General features: G+C 36.0%; 1 protein-coding gene across 12 annotated transcripts in view; it reads right to left on the bottom strand.

The window, feature by feature from the left end:
- Positions 1-3,851: 3,851 nt before the first annotated feature.
- STAU2 (staufen double-stranded RNA binding protein 2) overlaps positions 3,852-11,649 on the bottom strand; it is a 169,537-nt gene continuing 161,739 nt past the window's right edge. For 8 of the 12 annotated variants that reach the window (XM_088149238.1, XM_088149237.1, XM_088149234.1 and 5 more), the window contains 2 exons: positions 6,576-6,664; positions 3,852-4,959 (listed from right to left, as the gene is read on the bottom strand). In XM_088149238.1, coding sequence (XP_088005364.1) covers positions 4,866-4,959; positions 6,576-6,664 — 183 coding nt within the window. In that variant the 3' untranslated portion in view covers positions 3,852-4,865. Of the gene's footprint in view, positions 4,960-6,575; positions 6,665-11,649 lie in introns of those variants that run through there. The other 4 variants (XR_015797607.1, XR_015797608.1, XR_015797609.1 and 1 more) reach the window with 2 other exon arrangements.

Here is an 11,649-nt window from a genome sequence, read left to right as displayed (position 1 = left end):
GGATGTTTTGATACTATCTGTGTGCCATTTAGAAATTGAATTAATAAATCAACTAGATGATGTTAAAAGAATTTCTTCTCAGTAGCTGGGAGCTCTAAATTTCAAAATAAAATATATGGTTAATATGGATGGATATGTATAATAATTTCTGCATCCAAGTGATTGCAAAAAAAAAAAAAAAACTTACCTTGCAAGGAAATTACTTAGACAGAATTTATAGACAAGAAAACAGGTGTATGATTATTAATATCTAGAACCCATGAAAAGATATGAATAACATTTACTGAAATATAACCACAGGTTATAGCAGAGTACTTCTTAGGTGAAAGGCTTCTATCTTTGCTAATTCCGCACTCCCTAAATAACATTATGGCAAAACTAAGATACTGACACTCACCTTAATGTATCTTGGTCTTCACAGTGCACTATCATCTGGAATGGTTGTTGGCACATTTGAAGAGCATTCCCAAAATAAGAGATCTTGATTCTTCATCCAATAGTTTATATTCTTTTTCTTTCTGAAAATTCATTCTAGTACAAGCAACATAGAGTTACTAACATACTTTCTGTAAAAGTAAGCAAAATGTTCTCATTTGGCATATTAACATCTCTGTATAAAGTCCTATTTCTACACAGATATGGAAATACTAACTGATGGTAGACAGATGAACAGAAGTAATCACACCTTGAGTGAGAAATGCTGTATTGATTATCAAATCTCCTGTCATAAACTGTAAGAAATTGATTTGCATCCCAATCATGTGGCTGGAACAAGAACCAATAAAGGTTTTAAGGGAAGCACTCTTCTGACAAAGGACTTATCTCATGAAATACTGGAAACATACCACAGTCATAAGATTATCATTTTGTACTCTCTTCTAGAAATGATAAAGCACGCAGTATAGAAACTAGAAGCTAAAGAGTACGAGAACAGAGATCAGAAACTCATTCCTGTGGAAGCCAGGATATTTTAGGGTCTTTATTGTGTTGTAGATGATTTTCAATTTGTGTAAGATACACATGTCTATGTTTAGATTATAGACGGGCTTCTATTCTGGCACGATATCACGCCCTCCCCTCAGCTGTCCTTGAAGGTCAATACAGGAAGATTCCTTACTCAGAGAGACAATGCCCTGTGAATCTGGATACACAGAAACAGTGGAGCATGTGCTTCTTCAGGGCCTGTAGTACAGACATTCACACTACCCTCATCTCAAAATTACTACATAAATACCCAGGGAACAGAGGAAAATTTTACACCATCCTGTTGCTTTCAGATAACAACCCTGCTACAACATACAACGTTGCCAGGTTCTGTGAAGCAGTACTCAAAATTTGTTGGATGATAACCTGTGCTTGGGGCTCAACTTTATAAACTAGATTTAACGAGCACCTAGTTCACCACATTAGCGCACTTGTAACTTGAAATAGTCTTCCACATACTAACCCTTTATACTTCCCTACCCTCATATAATGCTTCTACTCCTTCTTTTAGATTCTTACATTTTATATATACCTTTAGATTTTAATTTATATATCTTTTATATCTTCTAGCTTTTTATATATTTTATATACTTTTATTGTTACTCTTGATGTATTCTTTATGCTTTTTAATGACTGTACCTCACCCTTCTTATGCTGGTCTATGATGGTAATAAAGATTTGATTTGACTTATGTTTCAAGATCAAATGGAATGAAAGTGGAACTAGATAAAGCTATTCTCTACAACCCATGGTCAGGGCTGTGCTGGATAATTTACTGTAAAAAATCTATGCCAAAGTAACATATGCATCATATTATGACATGTAAATGCATGCATGTGCATGCCCACACACACATTCACATCAATTTATCATGTGAATGAACATTTGTTTGTGCAACAGGAGTTTCTTCTGTTCATCTCTGGAGTTGATTTTGGGTCATGTAAGGTACATACCAGAAATAGGGGCAGAGGAGGAATTCAGTCAGCCAGCAATGTCTATTCTGCTGTAGGAGATAAACAGGTAGATACAACCCATACAGTTAGGTTCTACGACCTGCAGACATTTGCATGTTGCATCCATTTGAATCTCCTGTTTCAGACTGACATGAGGAAAGCCAGGGATTTTAGCAGGACATTTGAGACCAATCTTCTTAGCCACTGAAAATTCAGCCTAGTGTAGCTTATGACTTCTGAGACTTGACTTCTCTTGACTTCTGAGACATGTTCAAAGAAATCCATCCTTAGCATGAATTGCCATACAACAGCCTTAAAAATATTAATGCACCATGCTGAATTATACTCAAATGTCTGTAGCTGGATAGCAGGACAGTCCACAAATGTGTGTGTTTCAACAGACTCGCAATAGTAGGCATGATCTGGCACCCCTTTTTACATGCACGCAAAAGGGGTGGAGCTTCAATTGCCTAGCCGCACCTGGCATTTTGACCTTGTTGACCTCCCTTGATGAATAGTATGATTATACAGCTCTCAATGTATATCTTTTTATCTCTTTTTTAATGGAGTGATCTTTCCCAAAATGACACTAAAATGCCTAGAGTGCAGGTTTCCCTGTATGTTCTCCCCCAAAACAGGATAGAGAATGATTACATGAATTTTATAGGAGTTATATTGCTACATTGACCTTTGAAGGAGTTATTCAAGCACAACATAAGAGCATACAGCGTGTCCACTTGTATCTGTGCATGTTTGTGTGTTCAAAATTAAAGATGGCAGCTGTGATTATGAGATTGAAGCCCCACCCCTTTTTTAATATATTATTTATTTATTTATTTATTTAACTAATTTATGCTGCCCATCTCCCCCAGAGGGCGACTCTGGACAGCTCACAATTAAAATCCAAAACAGTAAAAACAATAAAATATAAATATACATATTAAAATTAACTAATAACAATTCTATATAAAAAGACTATATACAATTCAAGACAATGGGGGGAGCAGTATCGATCATCCCACTAGTCAATTCCAACACCGCGAGCCCCCATCAAGCCCACAGGCCATCTGGCCTAGCCATGTTCTCACACTTTTTCGGAAGGCCAAGAGAGTGGGGGCAGCCCACACCTCAGGTGGTAAGCTGCTCAACAGGGCAGGGGCCATGGCAGAAAAGGCCCTCTTCCTAGACCCCGCCAGCTGAAATTCCCTGACTGGCAAGGTCTGCAGCAAGGTCCGCAACATGACCCTTCTGCTGGGCCGAGTGGGGTGGGCTGATATAATGGGGGCGAGACGGCTCCTCAGATAACCTGGTCCTGTGCCATGAAGGGCTTTAAAGGTAATAACCAACACCTTGAATTGTACCAGGAAGCAAACAGGCAACCAATGCACTTGCACAACAGAGGTGTTATATGTGCCACCCTGGGGGGTTCAAAACCGTCCGCATCGCTGCACTTTTGCTGCATAATGTTTTAAACAACTTTATGGATTGTATTTATTTATTAATCTAATTTATATGGCTGTCCATCTTATCAAGCATGTACAACACATGTAATAAAGGGATGGGGCTTGGATGGCACGGTTGTGGATGCCATCTTGACTTTTTGAAACCTAACTCTACCCCCTGAAGATGACCCTGATAGCTTATGTTCATGGAAATTCTTAATATATATTTTCGTAGTTTTTACCTGTTTTTTTGTTCAGCAAATGTGCTCATCCACATTTTTCTTGCTCTGGTTTTTAAACAATATCTGAACATGATAATGCCATGTAAAAAGTAGGTCTCCAGAATAAGAGAGGACATCACTTCCATTGCAGACAGCTGCATGGTAGAAGGTACAGTCTAACTGGGTTCTTGCTGTTAATGCAGGTGATATATGACTTATCTGATTTCGGTCATTTACAAGTCAAGGAAGAGAAGACACAACTGCTGTATACATGGATTGAGATGGTTTTACTGCATTGGCTGTATACTTAATTCATATATGCTGGTACAGAATATAAGGACACATTCCCCTTCTACCAATGCTGGCATTTAATACTGTATAGCTCCATTCCAGAATGTTTTAAACAACTTCATGGATTGTATTTCCATCCACTTCCACTCTTGATCAGAATGCAGTGATTAAAAACACTCAATTGATGCAAAGGGCGGGGGGGGGGGGCAACACAAAACACAGAACAAAGTATAAATGTATTTCACACAATGGAGAGCAGAATTAAGGAGAGAAAGTATTTCATCAGTCAATAAACAGAAAAGGAAATAAAAAAGCATCACAGTTTTCTCCTGAAATATGTTAGGACTAGTCAATAATATCTAAGCAAATATTCATGATCTAAATTTCAGTTTGCAACAACTTGGAAAAGTGCATTTTACAACCATAATGTAAGAGTAGGAAGAATGCATAAATGCTGGCATAAAAACAGAAGCTATATGAAAACAGCTACAATAATCACAGCACTACCCTTGGTTAATTTGAAAATATTAACTTTTTTTTAAACCAAAAAAGCTGAATTTGTTCTACATTACAGAAAAGTAAACTTAATTCAATGTTGGCTTCTAATTTTCTCTGGAGTATTATTCAAGTATAAACTTAACTTCCTCCAGCCTTCAGGATCAAGTCTAGTTAATTACCTGCTGTTTAAAACTCCACTTATTAAATTTGATTTTCACTACCTCTGGAACAGTCTGAATAATTAATTTTTATTTTTTTTCAGTATGGATAGGAAAAAATGTCAGTATCTTCTTTCTTTTCCTCTTGCTCATAAACAGTACCATGAATATTATATCTCATGTTAGAATAGTGTTGTCTTCACATAAGACTCAAATAATGGCATTAGTAATTGATTTCATTCCTTTCTACATATACTTCAGATTGCCTGATGACAGGTTTATAAGGATGCAGTGGCTGTCACGGGTGCTGGGAAGTTCCTAGATGATGGCCTTTGAATCCTTGCAGCCCTGAGCAATCATGCCTGAGTTTGTCTGCTTATTGTCTGTGTTTTCTCCCAGATGCTTGACTTTTCTGAAAGATTAATACATTAACAACAGCAGTAAGGTCCAGGGTTGCACATCTTCAAGACATTTTTATTAGCAAATGGCACATGAGATTTAAAGGTCACCTCAAGGGGAGACATTTTAAAGTAGAACAACAATATTTATGTTCAGATACTATGTTGGTGAGATCATGTGGTAAATGGTTCTGATTAAATTAGTTAAGATAGATACTACATATCCATTGAAAATTCCGATCCAATTCTTGTTTTCCCCTGCAACGCCCACTTTCTAAGAATTTGTGCCTGACAATGCAGATTCAAAAAAAGGAGGAATAACATCCAGTTATCTCATCATGTCCTGTGCTTGAATAATCTGGTGACTCTTTTTCCTAATTAATCAATTTGTAAATTCATACTGTTTCTATTATCTGCATTTGCAGAAAAAGAAAAGAACAACACAATTGAAATAATAGATCCAAAAGTGAAGAAAGTAAGGGCTTTCATTTGGATTATTCATTTGGGATATAACACCATATAAGGTCATTACATCTATACAATTTCCCTGTATACCTGTTCTGCAAAGTTAGCAGTAATATAGAAGAAGGTTTTTTCAGTGCCTATTTCCATTATATAGCATTTACATTGCTATATTTATATATATTTATATTGGTTTTAATTACATCTGTTGTTCTGAGTGTCTTTTGGTGGAAAGGTAGGATAGAAATATATATTGTATGCATGTATGTATGTACAGTGTGTGTGTGTGTGTGTGTGTATAATCTGTGACAGTACAGACTTCACTATCATATCTATTTCATAAATCAGATGGACACCAAAACTGGCATCATTAGAAGTGCATAATGAAGAATATCACTCACCACATTTTGCTACTCTACATCAACTGCCTTTTAGCTAACACTTTTCTGACGTGGCTTAGCACTACCCTGTTATGAAAATTCTTATGGAGAAGACAAAAAGAGCTATACATGGAACCTTTTCATCTTGTTGGCTTCCCCCATCACTTACAGGAAAGTTGAAGAATCTGTGACACTTTAAATGTTGCTTAAGTACACTTCCAAGCATCTCTAGCCATTAGCTTGGTTGTACTGGGAGTTGTAGTTCAACATAGTAAGAAAGAGAATGTTTATTTCAAAAATCATAGATTCCATATACTACACAGCCCATCTTAAAAAATCTTCGTCACTGATTTATCATTTAAATTTTACTTTTCTACAAGAGGAACCTAAGTTATAAATAAGCACTAATCAGTAATGTTCTAAAGGTTATTTCTTTAAATATACAGTTTACAATCAAATTTAAAAACCATACTAAAGTGACAAGAATGCAGATGAATACAATCAATATAAAGCATGCACATTAAAAAGGGTGGGAGGAAAAGAAATTAAAAATATCTCTTTGCCAATCATAGAAAGAAAGTCTGGATGAAAAGTTGCCTCCTCAGTAGGTGCCTACACAGTGTAAAAGCAGGTGCCCCTCAAGTATTGGTGGGGAGTGTTACCAACCAGAAGAACAAAAGTGGTCACACTGGAGATGTCTAAAGGTGTCTAGATCATTTCCTTTAAAACTATCACTATTTGGTACATCATACCAAAGTACAAAAGAATATTGTGAATATGACTCCTACTTTTCAAATGCACTGTTTCCATCTTTCATAGTTCCTTCCAGCGGATCAAGTCCATGCTCTGAAAACTGTTTCAAGGCACTTAAAGCTGCCTGTAATAGAGGAAACATTTTAATACATAAGAAATGTATTTCAGGGACATTCACTAGATAAACATAGTTTGTTATTCTTTTGTCAATTCATTTTTAAACCAAAAAAATCATGCTATAAAATGGGACACATGTCATTTAGCACATTCACCACTCAATACAGGAATCCTGCTATTAAAGCAATTCTGATAAGGGTCCTCCAGCCTATATTTAAAATCAAAAGGTTGCTGCCTCAAGCCTACCCTCAATAACTTCCAGTGTTTCAAAACAAGTAATGTAACATGATTGTAATATGTATAAGAAAAGGCAGCCAATCTAGATTAGCACTGATGTGGAAACTGGAACATGATAATTTCCTTAGATGGCAATTTAAAGGCTGATCATTCTTTTGTGATCTATGCCTTCCCTAATGTCTAATACTACCAACATTAAAAGCTGGCATCAGTTGAAGTGTCCTCCTCTAAGAATATACTGAATAAAATTATCTTTCTATATTTCCATTATTCCACTAGCTACTCATTAATCTGATGTGTTTCTATTATATGACTGTGACTCTGGTACCTGAAGAACAACTTGTGGTTTCATCATTATGCACTTTAAATCAGAAGCTAAATTTTCACTACTCTATATAATAGTGAGCACTTTCCTAGATAGCAGAAAACAAATATAAGATTGTGGGATTCAATATTTTGTTGATGTCACATTAAAACAGTAACACTGGAAGAAAAGTATCTTAGAAATGCATGCTGCACTTCAAGTGATGAAAATAAGCATTATGTTGTAAAGTTTCCTGAAGAAAGACCATCTGGAAATCATTTGAATGCACCCTGGCTTTTTGACGCAAGAAAATGGCATAGGATTGCTAAATAAAACTTTTCAATAGGCTGATCATTTCTTGGAGAGAATGTTTCTTAAATATTCTCACAGTTCTTTCTAGTGTTACTTTCAAAAATGATGACAGTGAATATATTTTTTAAAAGGGAATTAACATTGAACAGTTTCATTGTAGCTTCAATTAAGTACTTCTGATTTTGTTCAGCAATTTTGTAGCTCCTTAATGAAATATTAATCTTGTTTCTCACGCAGCTTGAAGAATTCACTCATGGGAACCTCTCTTTCTTTCTTTACCCACAACATGTTTCTCTATTTCTTTGAAGAAAATATTACAACAAAAGCAAGCACTGGAAATTAAGGAATTAAGGCACTTGAAATCAAGGAATTTCAAGGATAAAAAGGTGAAACACATGTATCTGTCTGAATACTTTGCTAAAAACAAAGTAAAGTAATAAAATATTTACTACAAAACTTTAAGGCAGCAGAATAAAATTGCACCCACATAAGCAGTTGTGTTTGGCATGTAAGACAAACATGACAAAATGGTGCCGTCTGTATTGTATCTTCCATTATATCTTACTATACTTTCAGGGGTTTACATGAAAAAAAAAAATTAGAGAGGTCTGGTTGAGGCAGGATTGAAAAACAATATTCTCAGAATGAAGGGAATTATATTTGTTCTAAGTAGCATTACCTTAGAGTCACATCTGATTAGCAGCATGGCTTTGAGTTCTTACCTTATTTTCTATGTAATTCCTAACTAGATTGAGTAACAATGCAGGATTAAGAAACAGCTTCATTAAAATAATGAAATGGCTGTGAATTAGTTACTTTTAATCTCTATGAAAGCACAGTGCTAAAATGTAAGGTAGGGAGCATTGATGAAACACATTTTGTACTGTACTGTTTTTAATCATGGAAAGATTAGGGCATAATGTGGCATAATTTTAACAATAAAAACTATAGAATACATTAAGACAACATCTACTCGTGGAAGCATTAGCCTTCATCCATTAATAGTATATTACATATCACTATGGATATGTTTTTTAAAATCTCTACAGTAGCAAGTGGTTGAATAATTCCTGTTCTTGTATTCTACAAGAGGAATGTGTAATTCTGGACCATTCTGAGTTTCTGGGGGAAAGGCAGGAGATAATCTAACAAAGAAAAAAAGAAAAAAAAGTGAAATTCCCCGAGCAGTAGAAATTCCTGAAAAGAAACAATCACTGTTTGTTTGGAGGCTGCAGGATTTGAGTAGCACAAAAGTTTGGGATAAAATGCCTGGGATGGGAATGAAGTGTCCACTGAAGTATGGGTAGGCGAGGGTCATTAGATTCTGAGGCCATTCATTTCTGGAAATTCCTGAGTCTTGATCATAGTAGCATAACTATTTTCCTCCAGGATGTTTTGTGCATCTAATGGGGATTTGAGGATTGGTTCTTAAAATGAGATACTAGAATGGAAGAATTATGGTTTTATAATAAATTTTATTATCTCCTAACTCTTCCCCCACAATCTACTGTGGTGTCCTAAAAATCCTTTCAATGCATTTGTGAAAAAAATGAATGGAAATCATATCCCTGATTTTTTCCAAAGACAATGAGTGAAACTCAGTATATTTGCAAGGAACTGGGTCAGCTACTCGATAACTTGATGCTAGTCAATTATTGTTAAACTAAAGACAGAAGGAATATCAAACATGGATTTAATGGACAAATTCTTTTTCTAAAGCCTTCTTTGAATGATTTTTTTTAAAACAAAAGAGCATCTGCACAGATATACAGAAATATTTCTCTCCCCCTGAAGATTTTATAACTGCTTTGCAAGAAAAGCCCCATAGGTTATGAAACAGATGTCTTTACACATTTCATGTATCACTTCTTTTCTGTACAGATACAGCAATGCCAAAACACAATGCCAACAGGATGCACAATTCTGTTCTTTATTTGTCTTGGCTGCTCTTCTTATTATAAACATGCGTCTGGATCTGGCTGGAGATGGATGTTTCCAATCAGCTTGGTGGTTTTTGCTTTCCTTAAGCCAATTAGCAATTAGAAAATCATACTGAAATTTGCTAATTTCTTTCCCTTTGGTTCTCTCTCTGTGGGAAACTGGATATTTTGTAATGACAATTTAACAACATCAGGTCATTCTTACAAAAAACAGTTGCATACAGAGGCTACTCTAGAAAAACGTGATTTCAATTCATGTTCTTATGATAATGACTTAATGCTTTTCAGTACAAAGTACAGCTGTATTTTCAACATTTCAGTTTCTTTCCAAGGTGTGACTTAATAGTTCTCCTGTGCATATATTTCTTTTACCTTACAGGACTGGCACACATTCTGAAGATTGGAAGGAGGCCTAACCTAATTCTTTCTAGTTACTCAGGCTATAGAATGGACACTCTTCATTTATTTATATCTTTACTCATTCAGCTAAAACATGCCTATTCCATGATTTAGCCTGAAAGGGTATATGTACAGAATCAAAACTAGACAGTCCCTGTCTTCAGGCTTATAAACTAAAAGATGCAGTACAGAAAGAAAAAAAAGATGGTGGAGAAGGAAAACAAGATAACTTGGGCACCAATTCTTAATGTTTTATGGGCAGCTATTAAAAAATCAGTTATTAAAGCAATAATGCTTCTAAACCAAATCCACTGTTTTGGCTTACAGTTGTCCATTTCTGAGTTAATCCTTAATTCTAATGATTTTAAAAGAATGTTGTTAAGTAAATCTTCCCATGAACCCTGGAGCAAGTCAAGTAGGTTTGAGCAAATACCACCGAACTAAATGAGACTTATTTCTAGATAGACATAGACTGCTTTATATTGTTAAGTGACTTAATTAGGATTTTTCTGACAGCTATGTAAAGAAGCTTAAGAAATTAGATGAAAGAAATGTCATTGTTGGTAGTTCCACATTATGAAGCTTCAAGTTGCAACCCTAAAGCAGAAAACTTAAAAAACAGTAAACGCGACTGGGAAAAACAAAACACCAACAACAAAAATATTAACAGTTTAACACTGGGTGAAAAACCAATCCACAAAGAAAGTGTGTGTGGCAGTGGTGGGGGATACTGTAACAGCAAAAAAGGGAAGCTTACCCAGCACAAAACAGTCACGATACCATGAAAGCAAACTATGGAAACAAGTTTTACCACACAACAAAATATATAATTAGCACCAGGACCAGCCAACTTCTCTTGGGAGGATCTCTACAGGCAGAAGACAGAATTGAAATGGCCCTGCACTGCAAGGCTACTTACTGACCTTCAGGTAAGGTTGGGAACATGGCATAAGACCTCAGCTTCTGAACAGAAAATAAGAGATGGTCAGTGCCAGTGGGGCAGAAAATTGTCTTCAAGGAAGGAGTGAGCAGATCATAGACTTATGGGGCTTACTAGGCCCATGAAGATGTACAGTCCAAGATGCTGTTTTCGGTACTAGAAGTTTCCACATAAATTATTTCACAGACAAATCAGCTCCTGCTGAACTGCTTCTTTCTTGATTTCAGCAGACTGTTTTAAAAGGTGCTATTGTTAAAAAAATTGGAAGCCTGAAATCCTTCCTAACATGTTACAAGATCCCCAGAAAGTTACCAGTAGATCCTGATCTACCTTCTATCCCACTGAGTTAACCATTTATAACCTTAACAGTACCAACACCTTGAAACAAACTGCCTACTTAATTAGATTGTAAGCATTCCAGCTGCCACACGATGGTCCAATGGTGACACTGTAGTCTAACTACAATCTGCAGATGTTTTCCAAGGGCAACATCAATGAAACTTCATTACAACAGTAAAGCGTGGAGATTGAGAGAGCTCAATGACTGTGCCAGGTTTTCTTTCTCCAGGCATAAGTGAGCCATAGCCAGCATTGCTAAAAGCTTATCTGGAAGCAGCTTAGATCAAAAAGCATTCCATAGCAGCAAATCTGCACTTTAAGGAAAAGTTGAATTCTATTCAGCACAGACATAGTTAAGCTTGGGGTAACTGAGTTTACTTTGAGTTTTCTATCTTTTAAGCACTATATTCCTCGCTAACCTCTGGCTCTGGTTTCTGCCTGCTCCCTGTAGTCTAAGTAAATTGCTCAACAAAGCAGGGTATCATCAACATATGCACAATTCTCCACCTCAGATCTCCATA

The sequence above is a fragment of the Python bivittatus genome, unplaced genomic scaffold (genome assembly GCF_059951505.1).
Source record: "Python bivittatus isolate LINGU-HERP-01145 unplaced genomic scaffold, Pbiv_v1 ctg000590_np1212, whole genome shotgun sequence".
NCBI lineage: Eukaryota > Metazoa > Chordata > Lepidosauria > Squamata > Pythonidae > Python > Python bivittatus.
The sequence above is the reverse complement of the archived record's forward strand: the minus strand, read 5'-3'. Positions and strand labels throughout refer to the sequence as shown.